The sequence below is a fragment of the Chaetodon trifascialis genome, chromosome 4 (assembly GCF_039877785.1).
Source record: "Chaetodon trifascialis isolate fChaTrf1 chromosome 4, fChaTrf1.hap1, whole genome shotgun sequence".
NCBI classification, from domain to species: domain Eukaryota; kingdom Metazoa; phylum Chordata; class Actinopteri; order Chaetodontiformes; family Chaetodontidae; genus Chaetodon; species Chaetodon trifascialis.
In genome coordinates this window covers 11,218,994-11,236,581 of record NC_092059.1, presented here as the reverse complement: position 1 = coordinate 11,236,581, position 17,588 = coordinate 11,218,994, and the positions used below count along the sequence as shown (strand labels likewise).

At 43.0% G+C, this 17,588-nt stretch overlaps 1 protein-coding gene across 1 annotated transcript in view; it reads left to right on the top strand.

The window, feature by feature from the left end:
* Positions 1–17,588, top strand: part of agbl4 (AGBL carboxypeptidase 4) — a 265,737-nt gene that overhangs the window by 220,607 nt on the left and 27,542 nt on the right. The window contains exons 7-8 of the mRNA XM_070961390.1: positions 15,030–15,122; positions 16,452–16,566. Coding sequence (XP_070817491.1) covers positions 15,030–15,122; positions 16,452–16,566 — 208 coding nt within the window. The remainder of the gene's footprint in view (positions 1–15,029; positions 15,123–16,451; positions 16,567–17,588) is intronic.

Here is a 17,588-nt window from a genome sequence, read left to right as displayed (position 1 = left end):
CTAATCTCTCTGAAGTCCTGTTTGTTCTCCAGGTTTGCCCCCACTACAAACATTTCCCTGATCAAAGCTGTTGAAAAGGCCTGCCACTTCAAACAAAGTATACACACACACACACACACACACACACACACACACACACACACACACACACACACACACACACACACACACACACACACAAGCGCGCACGCATATACAGATACACACACACACGCATCCATTCCAACACAGCTCTACGGCCGACATGTTGTCATGGCAACCACATTAATCCCAAACCAACCAGCGTGCAGTGGTTGCGTCGGGTTGAGCCAATCAGGAGTGAGAAGAGATAGAGACAAACAGGAGTCATGAGCTCAATTACCATCTCAGAGCTCGCTTAATTTCAAATGTTCAAGTTTGTTTTCACAGCAGACACACAGCGTCTGCTGATGAATGCTATAATGTAGCTACGCTGAAGTATGAATGTCAGCATTCATTCAGGCTCTTTATGTTGCTGAAAGGATTTCCTGGTTTCATTTAAATTCACAGACTGTCTTCTTCCACTCTCCAGCTTCCCCACATCTGTTTTTTTTTTTCTTTTAGCAGTTGTATAACAATCCAAAAATTCTTCTTCTTCTGTTTTTTTTTAGATATTGCAGAAGTCATTTAATTTCCGGAGATAAGCGGCGATGTTATCTGAGACATTTGATGTCGGCTTTATCAGGGAGTCGTATTAACAGCAGGTGTTACCCTGCGTTTAAATCCTTTCAAGTTAACTTACAGAGAGATGCGGGAGATGGATAAGTCCTGGAATTTTTTGCTCTTTTTTTAATCACAGAATCAAAAGCAAAAATAAAAAGAACTGCTGATTTACCCTGTGGGTGGAATCATTTTTTATTTTATTTTGAAGATACAGTATCAGCCTGGCCTACGGTGTAGGATTCACCATTAGTATCAATTAACTGTGGTAATAATAAGTTTGGGGAAAAATGTGTTGATGGTGTTTTGATTATTTTATAGTGAAATGTTTATTTATAGTCTGGATTCTTATGTTCATGATGGAAGCTATTTTCTTTTGCAATGTAAAGAATGAATGAGGGAAGACATTTTTCTGCCTTGTCTGTAATGGTAGCATTAATCATCATACATATTGAGAAGTCTGCCAACACTCTTCAGTATCAGGGTTGCTGCTGATCTGAGTACTGCACATTGTGTGTGTGTACTGACAAAGTCTATGTAAAACAGCAGCAGCTCTCCTCTCTGTCATCTTTCTCTGGCCTATTAACACCTTGATGAGGGGAAGCAATCTACAGCATTGAACACCACAAACTGTAGGATCTGTATCAAGCAACCAACAACGTACAAACTCTCTGCTGATCTGGCTTTCGCCCCATCAGGAAAGAATGGTGAAAAACATTAATCAGTGTTTTCCAAAGCCCTAGATGAGTTTTTGAGTGACTAAACCTGAAAAAAAGGAGTTTGGCGTGTGTGTCTGTGTCTGATCAAACTGAGCAAAGTTCGCCTAGGGGTCTGGAATGCAATGACAGATTACTTGTTTTGTTTTTTATGTACAAGGGCTTGTTTGTGTGTTAGCATATTAGCATCTGTGTCAGAGTACCTTCCAGCATTTCCTTTTAACTATAGCATCCTCATGTTGGAGAAAAATGCTCTCAAAAGTAGCTCAAGTTAATCAAGTCTTGAAGGAATTATGGTGCAAGTTTAATTGTGATCAGTGATATAGAGTCATCTGACAAGACATCAAGACTGTGAGTCAGTAGAGGACAGTCTTAAAAATGCTAAGACTCAGAAAGACTCAAATCAAAATCTCAAATCTTGCCAGCGTGCCAAAGCAGGCCGCTTTAAGAAGCTTGACAGGGGAGTGTGTGACTATCTGACTGAAAAATGGAATAAAGAAATGCCTATTACTGGAGCTGATTTTCTACTGAAAGCTTTGGAAATCACTAAAGAGCTGAACATGCCCACAGTCGAGTTCAAAGTCTGTGTAAACGATTGATGCGCTGAAATGGACTGTGCCTCCGTTGCAGGACTTCTCGCCCAGCGCTTCCTCTCAGACTTCAGAGAGAAGCTACTGATTCTGATAGAAAGCTGATTCTCTTTGAAATGGTAAAATTGAATTAGAAAGACCTGCAGGCTAGTTTGTCAGGTTTGCTGTATTTATTTAAATAACTCAATTGAAAAATGTGATTATAAGATTTTTATTGATATACTCTAATGCATTTGTATTTAATCACTTGATATCTGCCATGTCTCGTTTTACTTTTTATCTTATCTTTGGTTCTTATCCAAACACAGGTGTTGTTTTTCCAGGTAAATTTCCTCCTTCCTTTCCTACTTACTGTACATTCTTCCTCACACTTTGCTCACTAATACTGAGTAAACTGCTCTCCTCCATCTCTGCTCTGGTTTATCAATGCGCTGGAAGCACCAGATAACCCAGCTTGGTGATTCTTCAGTACCTGTAGCTCTGACAGCAGACTGTTCCTCTGGACAGCTCGCTGTTTGAAACAGCACTGCCGACTGCATGTCACACAGTTTTTTTTTCTGATGTAAGAGCTGTCCAGCTAGCAAAGGAGAACAGAGAGCAGCTGTTAAAGTGGAACACATGACTGTCCGGGATAAAAAATACCAGGAATTGTAATAGTGGAGATGATAAAGTTGCTGTTGGGAGTGAACAGAAGCAACAGAGCCCTAGTTACTTTTCTCAATTTTCCTCTGTGTGTGTGTGTGTGTGTGTGTGTGTGTGTGTGTGTGTGTGTGTGTGTGTGTGTGTGTGTGTGTGTGTGTGTGTGTGTGTGTGTGTTTGACAAGCAGCTTTCGAGGAAACATTTTGGGAAATCTCTTACGGAAACGGGGGAAACACATATGCCGCATTTCCACTAGCGCGGCTCGACTCGACTCGACTCGACTCGACTCGACTCGACTCGACTCGACTCTACTCTACCCGGTTGTTTTGTGTTTCCATTAGGGATAGTACCTGGTACCCGATATTATTTTTACTGCCTGCTCTGGTGAGGTTCCAAGCGAGTAGAAGCGATACTATATGTGTGACATCAACAGCCTATCGGCCACTGATTGGCCGGAGAGTGTCGTCACTGGTCTGCAACGTCCAACACCGGAAAAACAATCCCGCCCCCTCCATTGTAACGCCGGGCAACAGCAACCACTGACTTTATTCTTTATTCTCACTCGAGGGAAATGGCTGCTCGTAAAATATCACCGTGGTCATCGATAAAAAGCCACAAACCGAGCAGCAAATACAACATCACCTTGATGTCCTCCATTGTTTGTCGGCTCTGTTTGCGTCGCGTACAAATTGACGTCATGGCAATTTCGCGCAGCCGTGGTATGACGACCCCGCCTACGTTGAGGAGGTACTATGAAGTACTGAATTGTAATGGAAACGCAACCAAACCGAGTAGAGTAGAGTAGAACCGAGTCGAGTAGAACTGTGTAATGGAAATGTGCCTATAGTCTGGCCCTGTCCAAAGTTCAAAACCCCCACAGACCAACACCTCTAAAGTTTACAAATGAACATGTCGTATCTTATTTGTACACAATCAGAAATAAAAAAAATACCGGTTTGTGGTTTTACGTGGAGCTAAATGCTGAAACCATTTTAAATGACTTCTTAAATCTTGTCATCACAGTGAAGTCGCCAGGCAACCAGCAGCTGCACATATGTACGTGGGGAAGGATAAACGTGACAGTTAATAGATACGACATGTAAATAAAGCAAAAAAGCCTATTTGCCCAAGTGGTGAACTAATGTTGAACATGGTGAACAAAGCAAGCCAGAAGAGTTTAATGTGAAGTGTTTCTGACTTCAGCTCACCCAAGTGGAGGCATCAAGACAGCTACTGTAGCAGACAGCAAAGCCCGCTCACCGCTCTACAGCTGATCATCTCAGGGTTTTGCAGCCATCTCTAAAAGCAGCAATCACAATAAATACTGTTTATGATACAAAACTAGAATTACCACGTTGTTATTATAAGTCTCTGCCAACCAGTCAAGTTGCAGCTTGTATCCATGTCTGTCCAGACTCATGTAATATATGTAGTGAAGTCTTCGGAGGAATTTGATGAAAGGTGTTGTGTGTATTTTTTGGCCAAAAAGACATTATCATTATATTCACATGTCTGATTCCAGTGAACAGCTTCCAGGGAGAAACATGCTGTCTTCACTTAGAGGCTGCTTTTACAGACGAGTACAGAGGATTGATGGAGAGTTTTGAGGTGGACACCCAAGATCAGTGTCACCAGTGCAGTATCAGACCAAATATGAAATATGGTCACAATCTCCTCTTCTGTTATGGTGTTGAATAATGGCCAGAAAAGTGTTTTACTGTGTCACAGTGACCTTTGACCTTTTGGATATAAAATGTCATCACTTTATCATTTTATCCAGTTAGACATTTGTGTGGGATTTTGTCATAATTAGCACATGAATGATTGAGTTATGACCAAAAATGTGTTTTGTGCTCTCACAGTGACCTTTACCTTTGACCTTTGACCACCAGAACCTAATCATTTTTTCCTTTAATCCAAGTCAATGTTTGTGCCGAATTTGAATATATTTTCTTTAGGTCTTCCTGAGATACTGTGTCCAAGAGAATGGGACATATGGATGGACATAATGTCTCCAACCACAGCTGTTCTGGAGCTGTTATAGCTGATGTAGGCAAAATAAAACAGCTGATAGGATCTTGGCTGTACACAGAAAACAAATGGCAGATTTCGGGTGTACTTTCTGACACAGAAAACTCAAAATAGCTTGAACATCAAGAGTAAAAGCTTAAACTAACTATTATTGCTCAGTCCCCTCACACCTGGAAACAGGCTCCTGTGTAAAAACTGGGAAAAGAATGAAAGCAAAGTGTGGTTGGCTCTCTGATTCTGGTGTTAATGAAGAGACGGGGCATTTTATCACACTGTCTTTGTTATTCTGTTATTGTTTTTGGTGTGTCCCAGTGGCCTGTTGATTTGAGCGGAGCACTAAGTGGTTGTTAATGGCACAAACATGACCGCGGTTTTAAAATAGCAGACTGCCCATTAGGCTGGTATTACCAAGGTAATGGCCTGTTACTAAACTGCTGAATGACATTGTCGCTGCCGCCGAGCCGAGCCGATGCCCGCAATGCACACATGACCACACACGCACACACATACAGTTCTTCCACGCATGAAAACATAAATGAATGCAAGTGGTTTATATACTATGTATATGTGTGTAGACAGGTGAGCAGATTTGCAGAAAGTGATCTACGGTAAATTTGTAGATGTGAGGAGAAAAAAACGAGATGAGAGACAAGAAAACGGGGAGGATGGAACGGAATAGAAAGAAAGAAAAATTGACTGAAAGACATAGCTGGGAGGTGTGACTGTAGTTATTAAAGCTGGGATGCACTATGGTTGTTTACCTCAGCCCGGCTGTATTGTTGTGGCTCAGGAATTATTGATAGGTGGGAAGAGAGGGAGTAATAAAGAACCGCACATCAGTTCTGTCTGTACGTCCGACTGGCTGACTGCTCTGCTTGTCAGATGGGCTTCAGTAACAGCTTCTTTCTGAAAAGCAACACCAGTCTTAATCATATTTAAGACCAAACCACGTCCTCTTTGTCCATATAGTGCTCTGGTGCAGGTGGAGGTGTTCATGTGCTGTATGTCTGTTCGCACATGTCGCCATTTTTCCTGTATGATGCATTCTCCAAACACACAATCATGTACAGTACACACACACGCCCGCAAACACACTCCTACACTGTGGTGCGGTGATAGGGCAGCGCAGTAGGGGGTATATCCCTGGGAAATCATTTCTCCCTCTCCTTTCTTCCTATTTGTAACTTGTCCTTTCAAGCAAGACGGCCCTTAAAGTTCAGTGGCGCATCCTTCAAAAAAGGCTATTACTGGCTGCCTCTGATTCTGTATCATGCCGCGCACAGACCAGCCATCCCTCCTTTTTATGTTCCTCTCCTCCTGTCATCATTTTCTGAAGGCAAGAGAGGAGAAGTCAGGGTTTCAGAAAGGCCTGTGACCAATGCCTTAAAACCCTAAGCAGTCCCCGCCTCTGACTTTGCGCCAGACGTCCGTATCGTATCGCTAAAATGGCGTATTGCTTTTGATACTTGACAGAGCTCCCTTTTTGTCTCTCTCTCAGTGAATCTCTGTCTCGCCCTCTATGCCAACTGTCTATCACACTCCTTCTCAACACTTACAGGGCTCCATAAAACAGTGTGTGACTGTAAGAGATACAGGCTGCTTCTGAAAGGCATGAAGAAAAGCTTGAAGTTGGCCCTGAAGACTAGACAAAGAATAAAGGTTCATACAATAGAGCGTGATCATAAGGCTGAATTTCTCAACCTTTTCTGCCCTGTAACCACATTTTGGACCTCAGCATTTAGAATAATAGTTGTCATATTATAATGGATGTGTCAGTCTGTGTTTGAGAGCCAGGATGTAGCTCGACATGTGTGTCAGACACATGAAATTTATTTTTCAAATACATATATGAAGATATGTTAAATACATATATTTATCTCAAAAACCTCTGGTGACTTGTCTGACAAGGTCAGCTTGCCAAACTGACATGCTAAAGAATAAAATGGCTCATTCAACCTTGATTCCTCCAACTTTTGATTCAGTGAATGGCAGCGAAGCTCCCCGGTGGCAATTAAACATTTACGTCTTGATACGGTTCACCTTCAGTCACACATTGATAAACATACAGCATTAGATTTTTTTCTGTCTTAAAATATTCAACCTGTTACATTAAGAAGTTCAACAGCCTCTGAAAATCTTGTTTTTGCTGATCTCCAAAGGTTTAGCTTCTTATCTCGTAGCAGTGATGTAGGGCTGTACTCCAGGGTGTGTCAGTACACTGTGACATCACTGTTGGCAAGTGAAACACTGCTTTTCAGCCTGCTGTTAAATTAAGCTTTGCTTTATTTATACCAGTACTACATAACTCCTTTAATCCAATACCAGTCTTGATTTTTAGTACTTTATGAAATAGGATAGTCATCATTTGGATCATTATTATCATATTACAACATGATAATATTATCATAATGTCATAGTGTATCCACTTGAGAGCTCATTTGTGACCCTGACATGACCAGAGCTCACAGAGGTGGCGCTCTGCTCCTTGGTCATTGATGGCCAAAGGCCCGCATCTCAGCACCACGTACCTCTCACTATTAACATAATTAGAAAGCCCGTGAGCTCAGGCTCGAATGCTGATGTTTAGGACAGATCGTCTCCCCTTCTTCCCGTCCCTCCGATTCTCCTCTCCCTCTGTCACTGTATTCCCCCCCATCACTCTGTCACTCCCATTGTCTGTGACCTCCACTGTCATCACGGCTGCCCTTGAGGAGCAGAAATCTCTCCATTTCACAGGGACCAGCCATAAGGGGGCTTGATTGCAGCAAATTGATCCATAATCACACAGCGCTCAGAGCTTTTTATCCTGCCGCCTCTTCATCTCCACTTTAGAGGCCTGCCGTTGGCGTATTTACATGCTGTCATCTCAGGGGTTTCCTCTGCTCCTGCCTTCTCCCCGTCTCTCTCTCTCTCTCTCTCTCTCTTTGTAGCTCTCTCTCTTTCTCTTCATTTCTCTCTTTGTCTCTCTGTACCCTTCATTCCCTTTATGATTCTCCCAATTTTCCTTCCTCTCCTTCTCTGTCCCTCCCCTTTCTGTCTGGATGTGATGCCAATCGGAGTGTCTCGACATGGCCATTGGTTATCCCTCCCTAGGCCTCCTCTCTCTCTTGCTTTCTGTTATCCCTCTCTCTCTCACACACGCACACACACACACACACACACACACATACACCTCTGACCACCTCATCTTTGCTTTTGATTGCTCTCTTCAGCTGCACACACATCCTAGATCTCCATGATGACCAAGGGGACGGAAAGGAAGTGAAGGGGTGAAGGATGGAGGCGAGCGCAGAGAGAAAGGGAGTGTAGAGACGAGTAGATGATGGGATGAAGGTATTACTTTTGTCTCATGTACATCTGTCTCTTTCTCTTCTGTCTGTCTGTTAGATTCAGGATTGCTTAATCAGCATGACTATAATTAAAGTTCCTGTAAGTACAGATTGCCATAGTATGTTGTTCAAAGTTTGCACTGGAAGTACGCTAATTTATAATCCATCCATCCATTTTCTATGCCGCTTATCTCTTTCGGGCCGGAGCCTATCTCGGCTGTCAACGGGCAAGAGGCAGGGTACACCCTGGACCAGTCGCCAGCTGATCGCAGGGCACATACACACACCATTCACACTCACACTCACACCTAGGGGCAATTTAGAGTCACCAATCAACCTAATGAGCATGTTTTTAGAAGCCGGAGTGCCCGGAGAGAACCCACGCATGCACGGGAAGAACATGCAAACTTCACACAGAAAGGCCCGACCCGGGAATCGAACCTGCGACCTTCTTGCTGTGAGGCATGCGCACTACCTGCTGCGCCACCGTGCAGCCCGCTAATTTATAATGGATGAAAAAATAAGCGTGGTTTAAGCATACACACCCTACTATACTGTACTATACTATACCATGCAGCTGTAGGGCTGTAGCTTGTATCAGGAATGCTGACACTATGTTTTTCTGGAATTTTTGGGCTTTATTATCTAAATTTCCAGAGAGGAGTTTATATTCTGCAAATGAAAAAAGATAAACAAAAACCAGCTCACAAATAGTGAATATTTTATAGGCAGATTGGAGTAATTTTTAACTCAGTACCTTTAGTTTTTGCTACTTTTAGGCAGTATTCACGATTTCCCTGTCAGTGAAGGCATAAAAAACACCTTCATATTGGAAAATACAATTTACAGCAGAATAAATAAAATATATATATGAAAAAATAACAAATTTTAATATAGACTGTTGGTAGGTGGGGTACATAAAGATATGTTGCAAACAAATCATTGAAAATATCACGATAATGGTTGTGGTGAGAACAAGCAAGTATTTTGAGGAAGCTTAGCAAAGTTTCATGTGTTGTTCTGCTGATTTCCTGCTTGTCTTTGTTCCCTCTTCACCTCTGTCTCAGTGTCTGTCTTCCTGTCTCCCCCTCGCTGTCCTCTGTCTTTTCATCAATCATCGTCTGTGTCTCTGTGCATCCACCTGTCTGTGTAAATATCCTCTCCTTTGTAGCTCTCGCTCTTCATCAGTCCAGAGAAAACATTGTTTTCCGTCTAGAACTGAGCTGCCCCATTTTATGGCAATTAGCGATGTTTATGGAGGGAATCCATTTTTCTGTCTTACTGCACTCCCACCCCCCCACCCCACTCCCATCTCGCTTAGGGTTTAGCTGTGTAATGTGTGGTGTGTCAAGTGACAGAGGGTGCTTTATGAATGTATGAGAAGGCCTTGGCAGTGCCCCTTCCCCCCCTCACAATAAGATGAGCTGAGTAAATCTGAGGCATGCTACAGGCTCTCCAGCACCTAGACACACACACATGCACACACACAAAAAATTGAAGTCAGAGACATGGTCAGTTCCCGGAGAAGAAAACAGCATCATAAAACTCTTATCACTTTAGAGCCCTCCGCACTTCAGTGCATATCCCCATCCCTCTCTGTCTCTCCTTTTCTTCTGTCTTTCTTCCTCTCCCTCTCTGTTTGTCCTTGAGGTGGCAGAGGGTGGTGTCAGCGGGTGGAGCGAGGGGGGTGTGAAGAGGTGCAGAGCTTTGATGCTTGTTGGGGCTCACTCAGCTGGGCAGTACACGGTGCTGCATCTCGTCCCAAGGCTCTGTATAAATTCAACGCCAGTGACAATTTACAGCTCGCGCCCATCCTCGATATGACACACTGAGCAGGGCGCCAAGCGTGTCTTGTTGCCATCTCACCAAAGTGAAGCTAATTTATTACAGTGTAAAACCCACAGAGCAGGAGGCGGGGGCAGAGATATAGAGAGGCCTTGGGTTGAGACTTGTGGTATAATGTGGTATAAAGCTGTGGCCAGTGTGACATTGTTTTTTTTATTGCATCACTGTGTACTGTGGAGCAGGGTTACGATATATACTGCAGCACAGTTTCCCTTCCCATTCTGTCTCAAAGAGTTTAGGTATTCCATATTTCATCTGATTTAATGTAAAACCTAAGACTCTATTTAGTGTCCAATAAGATAACTGTAGTCGAGCAGTGTAGTGCCAGACTGAAAATCATCCCTCATCCTTCCATGTCAGAAAGTTTGGACACTGATGATATTAAAAAAGTAAGCAAAAATCTGCCTCGATCCTCTTGAATCAAATTTACTTCTTAAGTGGGTAAATGTATTTAAATATATGCCATCATGCTTCAAGAAGGTCTTGACAGGGCTTCCTTTGTACCTGCTGAAGAAGAATGATGAAGACGATCTCAGTTAATTACATCATGTCACAACTCATGAGATTGAACCCAAAGTTCCCTGGACTGCTGTCTCAGAAAGAGCTGACCAGCACAATCAGGGCTGACCTTCAGAGTCCATTAGATTTATGTTGTTTTTCACAGGCACTTTTCTTCTCTCCGGTAATTTACATATTTATCAGAGCTGATCGTAGTTTGACATTCTTTAATTTTTTTTTTTTTTCCCCTCTCGGCAAGCTGCAAGAAAATGAGCAGTAATGTGCCGTACTGTGCAGCGCGTGACTTTGGCAGGTGAGAAATATGCTGAGGGAGCGTTTTGATTTGGAAGTGTGGGCATAAATTTTGCCTCTGTCGCTTTCACTCACTCATTGTCACACACAGCCTCCCCCCTCCCCTGCTTAGCCTCCAACCTCTCACTGTAGCCTCATCTCACTTTCTTTCGCTCTGTCTTCTGTTCTTCCTAATTTTTGTGCTTTTATATTTTATTAAGCCACGTTCTGTGACAGACCCTCAGAGCGCTGTGATGATGTGAAGTTAATCATTTGTCTGCATCATTCAGTGACCTCTCAGCAGTGGGTCAAGTTGCCACAGTGAAGAATTAAAGTTACAAAAACAAAATGTGTCCGTGTGGCCAAATTGCATGTATTTTCTTTCAAAATCACAGGGACATTTTCGGGGGCAGTTGCTGAACAGGGTCATGTGTGAATGGGAGCAGGGATCATCATCAGGGATATATTTTGCTGCCAATTTTCCACCTCAAGACACAGTAACATTTCAAAGAAAATGTGTTGTGAATGAAAGCTGGAACATTGCAGGGACAAGCGCGTAAAGGGTTATGTCCAAGAGACTTACAAGACTGCTGATGACGTATGGCCAAAGCTTTCACATGCCCAGGTGATCATTAATCACCTGTGATTAAAGATTAAAGCTTTTCAAGAATGACTGGAAATTGGACAAATTCAGGAAATAATACTCAAAATAATAAGACATCTTTCACGTGAGTCACTCATTGGCCCATCTTCTTCTTCTTCTTTTGAGTCTTATGGCAGCTGGCACCAGTAAGTGTTGCATTCACACATCTGCTGGACTTACTGTATCTCTCCCCGTCTATTCCGGCATCGCCATGGCGTGTTTGAAAAGGCATAAAAAGGAAAGTACACTGGGAGCTATGTGTGAAAGAGTCTAAAGAGTACCATGAACACAAAAGGGCAGAGAAGACATACATGTAGTGTGTTGTCAACATTCTTGACCTTTAATTTCAATGGTTTGTGCAACATCCACTTAAAGGCACTTAATAAAAATACTATGGGCCGGCAAATGCTCACCTAGCGCTGCCAAATGTCCTCATAGGTTTCACAGCACTTCCCTCATCCAGCCATGATTGGTCAAGACTGTCACAGTGTATTACCTCTTCCATATGAGCAAACAAATCCACACACAAGAGACAAGTTAAGTTTTTTTTCTCAGCCATAATTAATGGATGCCTTTGTTAAAGCGATTAGTCAGTGGACAGAAAATTGTTCCAAAACTATTGATTGATTAATCGTACAAGCCAAACACAAAAGTGTAAAACATTTTTAATTTTAAGATGATACCGTGGACTCTGTGAAATTGTGCTGAGCATATTTTACTGTTTTTGATCATTTAATGCACTAAATAATTAATCAACTAATCAATAATTAAAATGATCGTTAGCTGCAGTCCTAATGTACACACATACAATATAACGCAAACTCGATCCCTGAAAGAGGAAAATGTAGCACATATCAACAGTAAAGATAAATGAATGATGCATTTTGAAATATTTTTTCTAGCCGTATAAATGAAGCAGCAGTCGTGTTGCTTTGACGCTCAGCTCAGCTCAGCACGCCACATGGGAGATGTTCATGTTTGAAACACTGCTGTTCTGGCCTGTTCTTCCCTCTTACTGTAATCTCAAAAAATGGTCTGCAAAAGGAGAAAAAGAGTTCTAGGAAAGAGAGTTATGTCCTTTGTTTTGCCTTAGAAAGATACCTCTCACTCTGATCTCTTGCCTTCTCTTTCTCTTTCTCGTCCGTCTTTGGTCCCCTCTCTTTATCTGTCTCCCTCTCATGACAGCCCCCTGCCTGCTGATCTCTACTGACACCCTGAGGTCAGGAGATGCAGCTGCAGTGCTGTGCTCTTGAGACTCATTTATAACTTGACCCTAACCTTCATGTTATATGTCACCCATAACTAAGCCAAAAATTAGATTTTCCTTTACATACAGCCTTGCTGTGGTACTTGGTTCCCCCAGCTTCCCTCTGGGTGTTGGGTTGCCTATGGAATAGTGGGACTTAATTTTGTGCTACATCGCTTGGCTGGGCACAGCCAGATACAGAGCAATGCAGAGATACAGACACATAAACACAACAACTACTTGGGGAGCATTTGTGAGAGCCCTGAGGAGACACAGTGACACACACACACACACACACACACACACACACACACACACACACACACACAGTTGTGTTTTCATCACTTCAGAGGACATTACGTTCACTTACATTCACTTCCTGGAGATTTATCCTAACCCTAACCTCTTATCACAGCTTTGCAAACCCTAACCTTACCCTGCCCTTTACCGCCGTCTGCACCCTAAAATTTAATTGTATATGAGGACTTGTTTTGTCCCCATAAGGAAGGCGAGTCCCCACAATGTGACTGTGTAAACAGATTTATGTCCCCACAACTTGTGTAATACATGTACACACACATACACACACACACAAAACGATGAGGGATAAGCAGTGGATCCATTGTAAGCTCCAGGAGCCTGCTGTAAGAGATTGTTTTGATGAAGCAGCAAGGGTACACTAGCACTGAGACTAAATGTAGCATGGCCACGATGGTTGAATTCCCTGACAGTCGGGACCTTGGCAGCTGTCTCTTGTTTGGCTCACAACTATCTGGGTTCTTGGTTTTACTTTAGGGAGAAAGGCAATGTGTGTTTATCCGCCTTTACCTTTTTTTTCTTTCCTGATTGCAGCTTTGTATTGTACCGTGCGTTATGTGTGTGTTTGTGTGTATCTGCACATGTATTACTCGCACTTTAGGGACATGAAGCTGTTTACACAGTCATATTGTGGGGACTCTGCTTCATTATGGGGACAAAATGCAAGTCCCCATAATGTAAATGATAAGATTTTAGGGTAAAGGTTAGGGTAAGGGTTAGGTTTAGGGAAGTAATGGTTATGACTATTGTAAGGGACATCAGGAAATCAATGCAAGTCAATGTAATGTCCCTAAAAGGGATGGAAACATGACTCTCTCTCTCTCTCTCTTTCTCTCTCTCTCTCTCTCTCTCTCTCTCTCTCTCTCTCTCTCTCTCTCTCCCTCTCCCTCTCCCTCTCTGTATGTGTGTGTGTGTGTGTGTTAGCTGTATTCTTGTACCAAGAGCCTGTGCGGTGGCCTGGGGTCGAGGCCAAAGTAAAATTTCTAAGTGATGGAATTTCACAGCCACCGAGCACCCAGCGGCCGGCCAAACCGCAAGCACTCACATTTACAACAAACGGCCCGCCCCGCTCCACGGAGACTCCTGAATGGCAAAGCCATTTGTCTCTGTGAAGGGCAGAGGGAGAGAAAAGCGAAATAAAATCAGAGGCAGAGTACTTAAATGGAACAACACTTTTTTGTTTACGACCCCTAACCACTCAAACAGACACGCATACACACTCACACACAGAGAGAAGCATATACACACACTGCTCAGAGGCTAAATTGGAATTAAGGAGAAGGAAAGGTGCATAGCCTCTTGCTAATTAGCATTTTCTCTGCTCAGCAGAAGCGGGTGGAAGAATCGATAAGATATTAAGTTTGTGTATAACGATGAGGCACACAATCACTTTCATCCATTAGCAACAGCAGATTAGAGGAGAAACAGCAGCAAAATTTTGACCTCTGTGAATGGGAACTGTTTTTGTTATTCACTCTGGCCATTGTACAGTATTTGAGGACCGATCCTCAAAATGTTTACGGTAGTACAAGTGGTCAACATAACCTCATACAACTGGGTGTTAATTTGACTTTTAGAGGAGAGCGGCTCTGTCTTTTTGATCCTAGCTTCAAAAACACGATAGACTATCTCTGGAATTTAGCCTCAAACATTTCACAGCAGGTTTCAAAGAAGACATCTGAACACATTCTCATCATTCTCGTGTAATTAAAAGTTTCAGCTGCAGTCAGTCGTATCTCCAGCATCCCCTCCAGGAAGAGTTAGAGCGGAGAGCAGAGAAGTGTCTAGCCAGAGAGAAGTCTTCAACCACACCTGAAGACTGGATTCAAAGAAGACCTCTATCAGGTCACACCTGATGCTGGCTGATCCTGACCTCTGTAGATGTATAATTCACCTCTCCTGTTGAATATTCTGTGCCATGTGTTGGTTTGATGATTGATTCATGTGTGTCTGGCTGAAAATGGACGGCCAGGTCAGTGTGTGTTTTGACCCAGCCTCTCACACTGGGCTGTAACAGGTTGCCTTAATATTTAACTCTGACACCAGCTTAAGATAATAATATCTATATAAGACTGAAAGCTTTTAGAATTGCTATTTACAGGTCGACTAGGACTTAACAACCCCACCACTTTCTCCCTCTGACATTCTGTTTTTACCTTTCTTTACACCTTTCTCCCCCCTCCCTCCCTCTCTCCCCCCTTCAGACCATCACCGGAGTCCAGAGAGGGAGAAGAAGCTGGTCTTTCTTACAGCTCGTGTTCACCCTGGAGAGTCTCCTGCCTCCTTTATCTGTCAAGGTAAAGTTTTAATGTTAGGTCAGTGCCCTGTCTCACTGATTTGATTTGGATGCAGCGCCGCTGGTCTGTATGTTGTTTGGTAGTGCCCACCAACATGTGTATTTAGGAACACCTACTAATCCCTGATCAATATTTTTAAATTCTGTTAAATAACTTCTGACTCAAGTCATTGTATAAAACGGCTGAACAATCCAGCAGATATCCAGATTTTTATTCAGGGTCGAGGGCCAAAAATGCAGTCAACTGCAATACTTGCAGTGCTTATTACGCTGAATTTCAGGTATGAAACTGAATGTCAGAAGTGACCCTTTAGATTTCACATGACTCTCATGCTGTTTAAGCTCTCCTGGTCATTCATTCTGAAGACATACAGTACGCTCAGCATTCGAACCTGAGCTGTCTGAAAGTTGAAAGAATAGTTACAAGAACCTATGTTTCCAATATCTCAGCAGCACAATCTGAGGATATCATTGGGTTGCACTGTCTTCACTCTGCTAACTCAAAACTAATAAAAAAGCTTGACAAACTGGGGAACCTTTGGGAAATTGTCTCCTTGTGCAGTACAACAACCTAAAAAAACTGGATAGCAGGATTGAATGACTTTTTGTACCCTTCACTCCCTCCAGCAGTGAGTGGGCAGGTTTGCTCCTTCTGGGTTTCACTTCCTTGTTTATCGGAAGACGGTCTGAGGAGGGGAGGGCTGGAGCGATAAAGGGAGGGAGGGAGGGCACGGCCTCACCTTTAGTGGTGGTCCCTGTCCACTACTTTGACTCAGTGTGAGGAAAGTCCATTAACGTTAACGAAGTGTAGACATGGTGTTTGTGATGAAAAGAGGTGGGAAAGGTAGAGGGGTAAAAGAATGTCTTTGTCATATCTATCTATCTATCTATCTATCTATCTATCTATCTATCTATCTATCTATCTATCTATCTATCTATCTATCTATCTATCTATCTATCTATCTATCTATCTATCTATCTATCTATCTGTATACTTGTTTGTCTATCTAATCTACCTACATTATCAGCGTGTGTGTGTGTGTGTGTGTGTGTGTTTCAATGTGTGCGTGTGCATCATCATGAATCAGATGAGTTGGCTTCTCGCCCGCGGTGTGCTGTCTGTTTTTCCAGCGCCGTCAGCTCCATTCCATTTGTATTGATTTAGGCTTGACGTCTCCTATTCCTCCCCTGATTCTGACGATGCCCCTCGCTGTCCTTCCTTCTCCTTTTGTTTCTCAAAACTCAATTAACTGCCAGCCCGTCTTTGGTTTTCTTTTCAAGCCTATTTCCCTGTCGTGTGCATCTGTGTGTGTGTGCGCGCGTTTGATAGGTGTGATTGACTTCCTGGTGAGCCAGCATCCCGTGGCTCAGATCCTAAGAGATCACGTGATCTTCAAGATCGTCCCCATGCTAAATCCTGATGGAGTCTACCTGGGCAACTACAGGTATGCACGCACAGATTGTTAATTTGAATGCATCGCTACATCACGTAGAATTCACATATTACATGGTTTTATGTCCTGCTACGTGGGATTATACCCTCTTAATTCCACCTTTAGGGAGCTTAATGAATTCATATAGCTCACAGCAGTGCATTTGTTAGAAGATAGTATTTGGCTGTAGGGCAGTTCTCTCTGCCAGTCTCTCTGTCCAGCCTCTCCTCCTCTCTGTCTTTAACACTATTGCTGCAGCTCTGTGGGCATCCTCCTCTCCTCTATTCTCTTTCCCTTCTTCATAATTGCCTTTTACTTAATAGGCTCAGCCCCAGGAATACTAATGCACACTGAGATAAGCATCGGCAGTGTTCTCCCAGTGTGTCTGTGAGTGCCATCTAGTGGTGGTGCCTCATTACTGCTTCCGATAATACTTCTAGGGAATCTCAGCTGCTGTCCCCAGCAGTGACAATCTCTGTAATATTCTTGTCTGTGATTGGTGACTGCTTCAAGGCTGTTTTCATTAGCATGCTTTCAGACTGAGTGCTGATGAGCAACATATTGACAGAAGGTGTGTGGTGATAGTCCTCACCTCACCAACCACACATGCTCATTTCTACACATGCATGCACTTTCACCCAGTGTCTCTCTCTCTATCTCACACACACACACACACACACACACACACACACACACACACACACACACACACACTTACAGCTGACTGAAATGGATACATGCAGAGGAAATAATCAACGTCACTTTACCTGGGATGAGTGTTTAGTATTCATGGCTACAGTATCAGTAACTCCTGTATCATCACCAAGGGCTTCAGTAAATGTTAAAGGTACACATGTCAACAAACAAGGACAGCTTAGGGTGCATCTTTATATGCAGTGGTGCATTCAACTGTTTTAGTTATGTACTGAGGTGAGTATCGGGAGATGTACACAATAAAAACAATCTTCCTCGCTGTTTTCCTCGATGTCTCCCTCATTGTCAGCTTCATGCATGCTAGATGATGAAGATGCACC